Source organism: Caloenas nicobarica, chromosome 1 (assembly GCF_036013445.1).
Source record: "Caloenas nicobarica isolate bCalNic1 chromosome 1, bCalNic1.hap1, whole genome shotgun sequence".
Lineage (NCBI taxonomy): Eukaryota > Metazoa > Chordata > Aves > Columbiformes > Columbidae > Caloenas > Caloenas nicobarica.
Genome location: NC_088245.1, coordinates 161647004 through 161660191, shown reverse-complemented (window position 1 = coordinate 161660191; position 13188 = coordinate 161647004). Strand labels below are relative to the sequence as shown.

Sequence of the window (13188 nt, the reverse complement as noted above, 5' to 3'; positions counted from 1 at the left end):
AACTGGTAACATTTTAGCCAGAGCTTTTATTTGTTAAATTGATGCTGGAAATTCAGTTTGTTCCCGCTTGCTGCTGAATCGTGCCAAATTATAGTGTTTTTCAAGGAGTTTATAATGTAAAGAAACTGTTTCACTATTGTCCCAACATTTCTTGAACCTGAAGTCTGTGTCCAGCTGCAGATATTTATCTACACCTAACAGCAAAGATGAATGTAGTCTCTGCATGCATGTATATACACAAACTTCTCGCTGTTACTGAAACCAAAATGTACTGCAATGTGTTCAGCCTGCGTATCTTAAATCAGTTCAACATCAACTCAGCACTGCACCAATTTTTAGAACCTGCTTATGTAGCTCTAAATATAATATTTATCTAAAACACGACAAAGTTGGTGGGTGAGACATTTTATCTGATGTACACTGTTTAACTGAATTTACATTCAGCAGACTGTGAGGCATATTAGTTCTTAGAAATGTGTATTCAGAAAATCTTAGACAAATGGAGACTAGAAAGAGCAAGATGTAACATACTTTTATTAATGTCTTGCCTGTGGAAAAACATAATTTTGATTATTTGTGCTCTCTGAACCCAAAAGCTGAGTGCCTTGCTCATAAATACAGAAATTTAAGTTTTAGCACCTTCAGCCCTCTTAACCTTCACCATCATCACCATTATGGAATTAAACTTCATTTAGCATGATAGTGAGCATGGCTGATGTTTTTAACTTGTTTTCCCTCTCATTGTCTCTTAATCAGGTAACAGACATTAAAGAAAAACTAAAGCTCTCTAAAAAGTTCTGGTCAACTTTACCCTACACAATCTGCAAGGATGAGCGAGTGACAGCCGGTCCGTCAGTCGAGGAGGACTGCTGGAATGGCCACACCAAGGCGAGGTGAGGTGGACCCCTCTCCACCGCACTCGGTCCAAATCCCCATCCAGCTCGAAGCAATCGCAAAACTAAGGGCATTTCACAAAACTGTTTATAAGGGCAAAACGGAAATGGGGAGAGCAAGTAATCGTCCACACGCAGCTTGTAGCCGAGATTACTTATTGTCAAGGTGCCATTAAAGCCGGAGTGTGAGTCAGGGTAAATGTGCACAGCGTGTCAGCATGGGAACACAGAAAATGTTCATTGGTTCAGCTCCAGAAGGATAATTTATATCAAGATTTCAAAGAGCTCTTTAGCTCCATTTAGCATCCCTGTGTTGGGACTGACAGCTTGTAAAGCAATTGCACTCTCGGGATATCATACTGGGATGAAACAGAAATTGGAATTTCAGCTCTATTTGCTATTGGCTGGCAAAGCTTAGGGCTATTTGCTGGGGGAAAAAAAATAGCCAGCAGAGAATAAATGTGACAGTCCTACTTATCTTGTGTAGAAGGCTTGACCTTATGTTATTTCATAAGATACTGTGGTCATCTGCCCTTGTTTGTGATGAGTTTTCTATGAGCTTTAATTTTGAAGTTTGCTTGGCGCTGGCTGTGGCAGGGCTGGCAGATGAGCAGGTGTCTCCAAAGGTCCCAGCGTGGATTCATCAGCTGACAGAGGAGAGGATCTGATTATCCCTGCTGAGAAAGACCGAGAGAGGAATTGGTTCAAGGACCACGCTGGAGGCAGTCAGGTTTCAGGTCTGCAGCAGTAGCTCGTGCTTTTGAGGAGACAGAAGGAGTTGAGAGCTTTGGTGTCTGGTGAGTGCTGAATCTGGAGAGCAGTTATACTTTCCGGCACTCAGACACTGGAATCTTTGTCTTCCTTTTACCTGATGATACAGACAAAGCCAGAATTAAAAAATGAGCAAACAACAACCAAAAAAAAAAAAAAAAAGTGAGACAAGCACATAAAATATAAAAGCTTGGTGAAAATAAGACTACATGGGAAGAAACTCACAAACATGTTAAGTGTCATTTTGCATGGATAGATGGATGGATTGATGGATACACAGATATATTACACCAATCCCACCATATAACCATTTTTATCAGGCACACACTTTACAGGAGAAGGTTTTGCGCTAAACACACACCCTCTCTCCTAGCCTGACTACATAAGGCTTAAAAGAATTCATATTACAGATGAAAGGAGAGGGCTGTTTGGGATGCTGCTAGCCCACTGAACACACTGCTCCGTCCCTGAGTCCCAGATCCAGAGAAATCCCCCAGGGACTCTGAGAAAGACAGTGAGAAGGAGCGTCTGGCTCTTACAGGACTCATCACAAAGGAACAGTGTGAAGAGAGAAATAGAAATGTGTTTTTATCTTTCCCTATAATATCTTTTCTAGTCAGTGGGCTTTGTAAGGTATGGCCCCAAGCCGATGTGCTGCAGCAGTTGAACAGCATTTCCAGGCCTCCCAGCTGGATGCCATGCATGGCATCAGGATGCATGCATTAATAAGAGATATATGCTACTCTTTCTACAAAAAAGCAGTCAAACAAACCTTCTATTATCCCTCCTGGCTTCCATGACCAATGCTAGTGTTTGTACCATGTCTGGCCAATACTTCTCAGCTGTCTTCTGCTCCTGCACTGAAGGTTCTGGAAGAACTTCTACATTTGTTGGGAGTTATGGAGGTGCATTTTATGCACATAGTTTTTCACCATCCTTTTGCAGTATTTATCTTATGACAAGTCTGATTATTTTCACAATGCCTTCTGAGATTAATGTTCTGGAGCCATTGAGAAAAGCTGTCCTCTGCTGATAATCTCACACGTTTCACTAGATGTGGAATTACAACTTCGAAGTATATCCTGAAAATGCAATCTCAGCAGGCTCAGCCACTGTTCCTCTGTCCAGGAAACATATAGTCATAGTCTTAAAAACAGAATACAACAAATTCTTCAGGTGGAGAGAACAGAAATAAATCAGAGAGATACCACAGAATGCCATGGCCTGTGTATGAAATGATATTGTTGAAAACAACTAGCCTTAGATGCAAAATCACCTCTTGGCTGGTGAACAAGGACATTTACGGCAGCATAATGAAAAAAAAAAGAAATGTTTCTTTGATCATACTGATTAGTATCTGATATCAAACACTAGTTCGGAAGAACAAGGCTGGCAAAATTTGGCCAATATGCATGAACCTATTTGTGTTCACCATGCCATCCATCCTAAGCATCCCTGTGCTATATAAGGAGCTGCATTTTGAATTCCAGAGAATATGACAACAGCTCATGATACGAAAAAAATGAAATTTAACCATCTGCTGTTTTCCTAGGCTTTAATATACTAATACAAATAAGAAGACAGCATGGTGTTGTCTGCTGTTGGGAAAGAAGACTGGTTTTAGGTTTTGATCAGAGTCTGTGGTGGTATAAAGAATTAGAAACTTTGAACTGCTAGATAGATGCTATACCTCATGTTTCATTCTACACATCACCTTTCGATGCTGCTTTTACAGGGAAAAAGAGTTACAAATCTGAGACTATAGAAAATGAAAGCTAGGCTTTCTCCTGAGAGAGGCATTACACCAAGGTCACTTGTGGTTATTACACTCCCCAGATATCACTTTGCTACCATGATTAATTTACAGTGACACCAAGTAGCCAAATGAAGGTCACCAATTCGCGAATAATCATGGGGTAACAGAGTCATCTATTTGGTGTTCTGGAAGAGTGCACTTGGCTCCTTGCTGATCCTGTACAAAGAATGGTTTTAATCAGGACACATCAGGTAGAAACCAAGTGCTGTGGAAATGGGAAAACATTTATTTAAAAAAAAAAAAAATCTATATTAGAAATAATAATAATAGCTACTTTAAATGAAGTGCCTTTTAAAGAGATCCCCAACAGGTCTTCCCATTGTATCTGTACTCACAAAAGAACATAATTTTATGTTTAAAGAATTAATGCCTTATGCCAGATGCACAGAGATTTTTTTAAAATATATTTAGGATCTAAAAATGATCATTAAGACCAAACATCAAGTTTTGCTTCTTCCTTAAATGTAGATAAATTCTTAACAGCTGATAACCTCTTCACTGTTCTCCAGAAATTAAGGAATTTTCCCAGGCCTGATGGAATTCAGGCTTTAGGAGTTAAACTGAATCCAAGCTATTAGCCTTTGAATAATTGACTTTTACTGAAATGAGAACAGTAACTAAACCTGCAACTGCTCTGGTGGCCAGAAGAACCTTGAGTTGCTCCAACCAACTCAGCCAACTTGTTTCAACCAACCCATGTGAGACATGCTTATGCACTATCATCTTGGTGCTCTTGCTCACCAGGACTATAGACCTACGAATATGTTTTAGCTCTGGAAGGCTGTAATCTATGGAAGACATGAGACTTGTCCTCCTTTCCATGAGGAATGCTGCCACTCTTCGAAGTACAATGAAGAAGAAATAGAATTATATATAAGACAGACGGTAATTATAAACATTAAAAAAAAAACCCAAACCTGTAGAATCATAGAATTGTTTAGTTTGGAGAAGACCTTTAAGATCATGGAGTCCAACCATTAACCTAGCACTGCTAAGTCCACCACTAATCTATGTCCCGAAGCACCACATCCATATATCTTTTACATACATCTCCAGGGATGGTGAATCAACCACTTCCCTGGGCAACCTGTTCCAGTGCTTGAGTCAAGCATAGAGAAAGGTAAGAAATAAAAGGAGAAATTAACACTGTAATTTTCAACATCTAGCTCAAAGCTACAAGCTATTCCACCCAAATGTACGTAGCATAAAGTCTCAGCTGGCCTGACATTTTCTTCTTCTGCCATAGGCAGGTGAGTCCCTACTTTCTGGGCAGAGAGCCTTTCATTTCTGGTGAAATTCAGTTGGAAAGAAAGACTCACCAGATCAGTGGCTGCCCTGGGAAAGTTGCTCATTGCTGACCAGCAAGGTTTGCAACAAGAATCAGTTCAATGTCCTTTACCTGGAGGTAGGCAAAGATAATCATTTAGCACCACTGGTAAGAGTGTGAATAAACCACTTCTCAGCAAGTGGGAAAACTGCTTATTCTTGATTGATGGCTCTAGTTTAATTTTTCTGCTTCTTCCTTCCAAAAAACTGGCAGATGAGCCATTTTTCTCCCTCTCCTTCTGTCTCCTCGAGCTTTTCTCCAAGCTGGAGGAAAAAAAAAAAAAAAAAAATCCTGTGGGGATTACCTCCTGAGCAAACAGAATCAGATGAGGTGATCTAGTTAGCCAAACAAGTCAATTTTCCACTGCACTTATCTTTCTGGAGCAGATGTGACTGCCTACCCCCAGCCCAGTCTGAGTGAGCCTGTGCTGTATTCTGTACTCTATTGCCTACAATTCTGTGCACCTGGAAAAACTCCAGTACTGCCTAGGTGGGATGCTCCAGTCGTACTGTAAGCAGCTGCTGCAGCAGCAAAATATGGAGAGTGGTGCCCTTTAAAAAAAAAAGGAAGATTCCTCCATTTTGTGTTGTCTTTTTTTCATATCTACAGCCTTTTCATAAATGACCTGAAAGATTCATCAGTCTTTTTTTTTTTTTAGACTTGAAAAGGAAGCAGATACCCTGGAACATTAACTGGATATTAAAAAAAAGAAAAAGGCTTTGTAGTGCTTGGCTATGGTGTGCCAAAAGACATCTCTGTTGTGCCTGCTGAGACAAGAACTATGGAAAGGCTAAGAGGAAGAGAAAGCATTAATATTTTAGAAAACAATGTAAATTACACTAAAATCCTGACATAGCTGAGCAAGGAGCAAACAGCAGAAAATAAACAATATTGTTCAGTTTCTCTGTACTCAGAGGGCTAAGAAAGCTGATTTTTTTTTTTTTTTTGCTAGGACGATGCAAAGAACAGACACTGATTCAAGTTGGCACTTCTCTTCTTTTTGTTTATAATGGCCATATAGTTCTTGTAATGGCCAGGCATACAAAGAGATCATTAACAAGAGCAGAAGCAGCAGCAACGCTTAAAATTCACAAGGGTGTCTCCATTTACAGAACTACAGCAAAAGCAGCTGTGCTTAACAACTTTGCCCAGCCAGCAACAAATCTTCTGTCAAAAAGTAGTCCCAAGACATGGCTTCCAATTCCGTGTGACTTAACCCTACCCTACACACATCAAAATGCTTTTGTCAGAACATGTGCCAGGCTGCCTCTCAGAGGCTGTCACTCACAAAACACCTTGGACTGCGTGTTCCTCTATCTGTACCAGTCCTTTCAAGAAAGGAAAACAACTCAAAGATATTTACATTCAATATAGGCTTTTATGCCTTCCCTCCCCCGCCGAGGAAGCAGATGAAGTAGTTCAATAATGAGGGCAGAATTCAGCTTCACGTGCAGGCATGTAAACTCATGCATTTAAATATAGATGCTTGTGGGGGAGACAATAAGGAATCATTTGTGTTGCCCAAGCAAGAGCAGTGTCATTTGAGACTGTATGGCATGTCTGAGATGAATATGATGCAGGACACTACCTCCCATCCTGACCATAGCCTGGGCAAGAACTGCTGGAGCATTTTAAAAACCACCTGAAGAGAGCCCCAATATCCTGACAGTGTGGTCAATGAGGCAGTTTTCAACAGCTTAAACACACTTATCTACTGCTGTGTGAGATTGTCTAAATAGTCAAGACACCTTCATGGAGCCGGTAAATAAGACACTGAGCCTACAAGGTATTCAAACCCTACTGGCAGCAGGACACCAAACAGCATACACCCTGGTGGCTGAACTGGCACCCAAGACTCAATTCAGCTGCCTAAAGAAAGACAGCTAATATAATTTTAGATACCCCAGATTTACATGATCTCCCCCTCACACCTGTAGATATGGTGCAGGACCTATGGGAACGCCACACACTTCAGGGCTAGTAACGAGAAAAGGAGGAATAACCAAGAGCATTCAAATGGCACCAGATGTCTATGTTTGTCCGATTGAATCCCAGCAGATGAAATCTAATGAGCTAGTCATCTGGCCAAAGGCACGTGGGACTCCAACAGCTGTCCCTGCTCCCCTGACAAATAAACTCCTGACTAGTTTTGACTAGAACTTGTGTTGACTAGGTCTGACAAGAGTGGGAGTCTGCTCATATGCTGACAGTTGCATTTTTTTGTATCTGTACAGGTACAAGTTTTGGTACTTGTATAAACCTAAAGATGAAACCTCAGCCTCTCTAATTCTTATGCTCTTATGCCCTTATGCCGTAAATGCTAAGAGGCTCATTCCCCTTGGAATTTAAATATCCACCTAACTTTTAGACAATCATAAAGTAATGGATTTCTTGTGACCCACATCCAGTATGGCTGCCTTACACATCTGGGTGAGATGCACTGACTGTTTGCCCGAGGGGTTAACCTCTTCATTTCAGGAATGCTTTGGGGATCACCAAATCCTGAAGCAGATACTAGGGGGAGTGTGACAGATTGACTGAATCACTTCCTATGACTGAATGGGCTGGCTCATGTAAAGTTAGATGGTCTTCAGAAGGACACTAGACCCACACTGATCACAGTGCAGAATATGAACCTCAATAAAAAGTGCACTTTAACTGCTTTAAATCTCCAAACTCACTCATATTGTCTCCATATGAAAAGCTTACTGAGAAGTCGGTACATTCTTCTTCTATTATTGACAATAAGACAAGATGAAATCAAACATAAATCAGTCAAAGAAAGCCTGTGAACTGCCATTCAGAGCTAGCCATAGCTTCTCCTGGATGGCTTGCAATAAAGAGCAGCTAACTCTTCATAAACAAGGAAAGCAATCCACATGAACGTTCGGTGATTTCCAATCACTTCTAGCTGCTAACAGCTATGGCCCTTGTCATGGACAAGATACCAGGCAAGATGGACATCCTCTCTGATCCAGCAGCGCAATTCTTAGATTCTTACTTTTTTAATCAACTGCACCTTGAAATCACTGATATACTTCTAGGCTGAGTAATTTATCTACAGCAGCCATTTCATTTGCAGAGACGTGTGACAGATAGAGGTGCTGTTCTTTTGCAGCCCAGAGCTTCCCTGCCTGCCAAGGTCTCCATCCTGCTGCCACCAGACAGCTCTGCAGAATTATTTCCAATTTCTATCTTTGGTGATTCATAACACTGCAGTCTGCAGTCCTCTGTACTAGGGGAGATGGCTCTGTGTTGTCACCATAGTTCAACTTGTACTGTAGGAGTCTGGATGGGATCTCTACAGCATTGTTATTTCTCATTATGGTACTGATGAAACAACAGGACACACAGTTTGAGGCTGGGTATTTTTGGCAGTCATGTCTTGTTCTTTCATGTTCACACTCCCCCAGGATTATTCTCATGTAAGCTTTAAAAGGCCGCTGATGACAAATGAGTCGCATCTTGTGAAGTGAGTACCTATTACGATGAGACTAAACCCTTCCCTGGTGCAGCAAAGCAGTCATCATTTTGTGAACCTCCAGAACCAATACAAAACTTGTCTTCCTTTAACCATGACTTCAGCAGAGAAAGTCCTTTCTTCTCTGTTACTCTCACATTTTTTTTAAGGGATACACTTGTTTTCCAGACCAATATGAACATAACACCGACACCAGTGCCAAATTTGAATATTGATAGAGAACTGGGCTGGCACAAGTGAGAGTGAAGTAAAAAACTCTTAAACTATATTTGGTACCAAGCAACATGAAAGTTTGCCATTACTAAGCTAGACTGTGCTATCAATATGGGCTGAGCACATACCCACACGAGGAGTCCCACAAACATCAGAAAGGTAGCCTGGAATGCAAGCTAATTACAAAAATAGATAATATCCTGATAAAGAACACAAACAAAGGGTAGATCTGCCCCAAAGCCCTTGCAGTGTAAATATGAGACAAAGATAGTAGGTAAATAAAGACAGACAAGAGAAAACAGACACTATTTTCTCAGGATACCATGCCAGCACAGACAAATAATGTCAGCCCTTTATCAGCCTAGCAGCTGTAAAATGCACAGGTAATTTTTAACAGAGATTCAAAGTAGGGGAAAAAAAGAAGTAGCTTTGCAGATGCCTGCTGTAAGGAGAGTTTCCTGAGGACAAATAGCAGCAGGGGAAAAAGTGTGCATATTTAACAAAAGATGATGAGACTTTTGCAGTAGGATGATTGAAAGCATGGGCTGATTTTTGTAGGGAAGAGATACCTGCAAAAGCACACTTGCTGCCTGTGAGCAGCCTAAGACTGCATTTGCCAAGGTCAAAGAAGGGAATGCTGCAGTAATCAAGAAATGTTAGCTAAGAGCCTGAATAAAAATTCAGGTCTGTGGATGGATATGAAATGCCATACCTTAAATACGTTGCACACACATGGGAGATGTAAGTCTAGCCTGTTTGTAAGGAATAAGGTCCAAATTAAAGACAATACTGGAGTTTGGTAAACCCACAACACTGTTCGTGGGCCTGGATGTCGGATAGGCTGGAGATGTTGTTCACAGTGGTCAAAAAGGGGATGCAAGGAAGAAATGGAGAGGAAAATGAAGTGCTTCGTTTGAACAAGCAGAGCCATAATGCCTCAAGATAGCCTTCTAAACTATCTCAGAACAACAAATGTGCCATATATAACAAAGAGTTCATAGTTTTTAAGCAGGAAGAAATAAAAACAGAAGGATGCACTGCTAGATGCTTAATTTAGTGCACAACCATTCGTATAAGCAAAAGATCTGAGCATGCAGTGACTTACTGCTGGCTGGTGAACCTCTTCCATAGTTTACAGAGTCAGTGCACTTGCTGGGGAGTATGTGGAGAGTTAGGAGGTTGGATAACTTAAATCTGTTCTGCTCTCCATGCAGCTGAGCTACTAAAAAAAGAGCCTTTACAGTCTGTAAAATTAAAAAACATATTTTAAAGTGGTTTCACTGGAGCCGTTTAAGAACTGCGTAATTGTTATCAGTGTCAAATTGTTTGGCACAGCATTTACTGTACAGTCTTTTATTTCTGAAACTTATTGCATCTGAAACTAATCATTCATCCTACTATATAGATACTTGCCTGAGATTATGAATGATGGCTTGACCAACCAGATCAACAATCCAGAAGTAGATGTGGACATCACAAGGCCAGACACCTTCATTCGACAGCAAATCATGGCCTTACGTGTCATGACTAACAAACTGAAGAATGCATATAATGGAAATGATGTCAACTTCCAGGATACAAGTAAGAAACCATTAACCATTATAAACCATTAGAAGTATATTTTTGGAACACATTTATAAATCAGTTCCATTGGAATTGCTTTCTTTGGTCTTTATGGTCTGTGCTGCTGACAACATTAAAAAAAGGTCTTTTTCTGTCCCACGAAATTCCAGTTTTATGTTTGTTTCCTTTGCTTCTCTTGCTTATCTTCATGTCAAACGCATAAAGGCACTGAGGGCTTTCCATAATGCCAGCAATCCGTTCCTTTTTCAGAAGGACATTTAAACACCTAACTAAATCACAGTGGCTTTCGTTTGGATCCTTTACTGCATGAAAGTTCACGCCACTGACACATTCCCGCCGTGTTCATCCCCACCAGGGTGCCGGGTGGAATGGGAATGGAGGAAAGGGACGAATACTGTAACTCATGGACCTCATGCTGTTTCCCTCACTCCCTTGTGCCAGGTGACGAAACCAGCGGCTCGGGCAGTGGAAGTGGCTGTACGGACGACATCTGTCCCACTGAGTTCGATTTCGTCACCACCGAAGCACCACTGGTCGACTCTGACAGGAGGGAGGTGGAGGCTTCAGCCACGCAGCCTGGCTGGTCACTGCAGACGTTGCTTGTCACCTTCATCAGTCTCGTACTGCAGAGACAGTGGAGATAATCCTGGATCTGGTCAGAGAAACTGTGTTTTAGCTACAGAAACAGGCAACTTTCTTCTTTTCTTATACTCTTGGACAACAGACCATGCCACAAACACTTGCAGTTTTCTACGAGAAGAGAGCAGTACTGCAACCTGCTTCCCTTTTTTGTTTTCCCAAAGAGTACCAGGTGCCAGACTGAACTGCTTCTTGCTTTTTTCAGATATCTCTGAAGATGATATCCACTCTTGAGAGAATTCTTTCTCAAACCTTTATTACAGGAGACTTTCTGAGCTTCATTTCCTTTTATGCTGCAAAAGTAAAAAAGGATCTTACAGTGTCTGTTTTCCCCTAATGAGAAAAAAGAGGGGGAAAGAAACCAAGAAAACAGTTTTCTTTCTGAATCAGGCCTGACTCAAGGCTGCTGCATTACAACAGATATCAACAAAACAAACAAACAAAAAAAAGAGACAAGAAAGGAACAAAAAAAAAATGCAACCATTCTTCACTGACAACCAGGTTTCCTTTAGGAACTTCTGTAGGATGATTCAGGTCATCAGAATGATCATTGCTATAGGGAGGAAGTCTGGATTTTTTTTCAACACAAAACTATATTTCAATGGCGAATGTCTTGCACTCCCTCTGCCAGCCACATCATATTGGCATGAAGGTAGAGAAGGTGAAAAAATAAGTTTATCTTTTAGTATGATAGTAACTCCACTAGCTTCAGAATATCATGTTACAGTTGTTTAGGATTTAAATCTTAATGCCCAGTAAAAAATTGAGTAGTAGCATGATTTCACCTAGCTTCTTTTAGTATTTATCCATGTTATACAATTGGCACAGATTTCCACTTAGCTCACCATCAGCCGTGGTGATAATGCTAAACAACGCTCCTGACAAATCTCCCCTCAAGGGTTCAGACAGAAAATAATCTCTTGTGATATATTCTCTTTCCTTTTGTTACAGTTCTGACATCAGTTAGGACTTTCTGCTACTATGTTCATTATCCTACCAAGACAGCAATTCTCTAATGGACTAACAGCGACCTGATCAGTAGTGTGTTTCACAGCTAACTACATCTTTCATATCAGTTAATTTCAGTGTCACAAGGATTTCTTCTACAAAATTTCAGAACAAACAAATATATAGTAGTGACATGGAGATTTCTTTCACTTTTTTAGTCTTAGTATGATCATCTATTTTTATATATATAAATATATATAAATCACAGATTTTAACTTCTTAATTACAAGCTCAGGGTTGACACCTCTTTGTAAGAAAAAAATGTTTGGTCAACCAACTCTTCTTTTTTTGTGCTGCTCTGAAAAGTAGCCCTTTAATGACTGGTGAGCACGAAAATCAAAGAAGAGAATTTTTTACATATCCAGTTGTCCATTCCTTAACAGGTTTGCAGGGTGGGGGAGAAAACCTCTCTCATATGTGTGAATTTGGGGGGGGCACGTGAGTTTGTGTGACAGGCCTAAAGAAGGACACGGATGTTCTTTGTGATCGCAATTGTACTCTCAGATTCCTCAAGGATACATTGCTTTAATATTCATTGCCTAAATGACCATGGTCCTGGATAGAGTTTCCCTAATTTGCATCTGGTCGTTAAGACCCAAGATGGAAGGTGTTTAAATCCTGGACACAAGTGCCAGCAACTAGACATCAAAACCTTCCCTCTTCCATCAGCCACAAACAAAGGGCTTCTGGGACAATTCTGCATGGTGTTGAAATTATTCGTCAGAAATTTATTTCCTGATTCTTACGGTGTCTCTGAAAATGGTATAGACAAATTGTGGAAACAAGGTAAAGCCAGGCAACCACATTACAATTTAGCAGCAGAGCAGGTAGATCATATCCATTGTAATCTCTTTTGCTTGTCAAATTATAATTAGCTATTGATTTAGGCATGAAATTAAATTAGAAAACACACAGCACATTAGGATAAAGTATACTTAAGCACTTTTACCAAAAAGTATTTACAAACTATCTATATAATATGTCTAAAAACAAAAGCATAAGTTTTGAGTCACTTGTATTCTATTCTTTTTTTTCCCCATTTGTTTACTTCAAAGTATAATGATCTATTCTTCTGTGCCCAGCCTAGTGTGCAGGAGTTGCTGGCTGGGTGTTCAGACCACGCATGTCTCAGCCCAGCCACCGCAGTGCTTCCTGCTGCTCTGATGGTTCTCTCTAAAGCAGGTCTCATGATTCAGCATTTAATGCCTTCACAAAGTTAAACAGCAGAGTTCAAACCAATTCTCACAGGCTTTTTCATTTGCCCTGGTACAGCAGGTAGCAAGGACCTTTTCTTTTCATTTTTTTCCTGAACTTGCACATGCATCTGTCCACAAGGAGAGCCCTTTAAAACTCTCCCCTGGTCCATCTCTTTCTACCCATACACACATCCTTTCTATGCTACTCCTCCTCAGCAACTCTGTTTCAGGACAAGCTGTCTGTCATTTTTATTTGTCCC

The 13188-nt window shown here is 40.6% G+C and overlaps 1 protein-coding gene across 1 annotated transcript in view; it reads left to right on the top strand.

Moving 5' to 3' along the window:
* Positions 1-10729, top strand: part of GPC6 (glypican 6) — a 769976-nt gene extending 759247 nt beyond the window's left edge. The window contains exons 7-9 of the mRNA XM_065651447.1: positions 757-893; positions 9907-10082; positions 10527-10729. Coding sequence (XP_065507519.1) covers positions 757-893; positions 9907-10082; positions 10527-10729 — 516 coding nt within the window. The remainder of the gene's footprint in view (positions 1-756; positions 894-9906; positions 10083-10526) is intronic.
* Positions 10730-13188: the final 2459 nt, after the last annotated feature.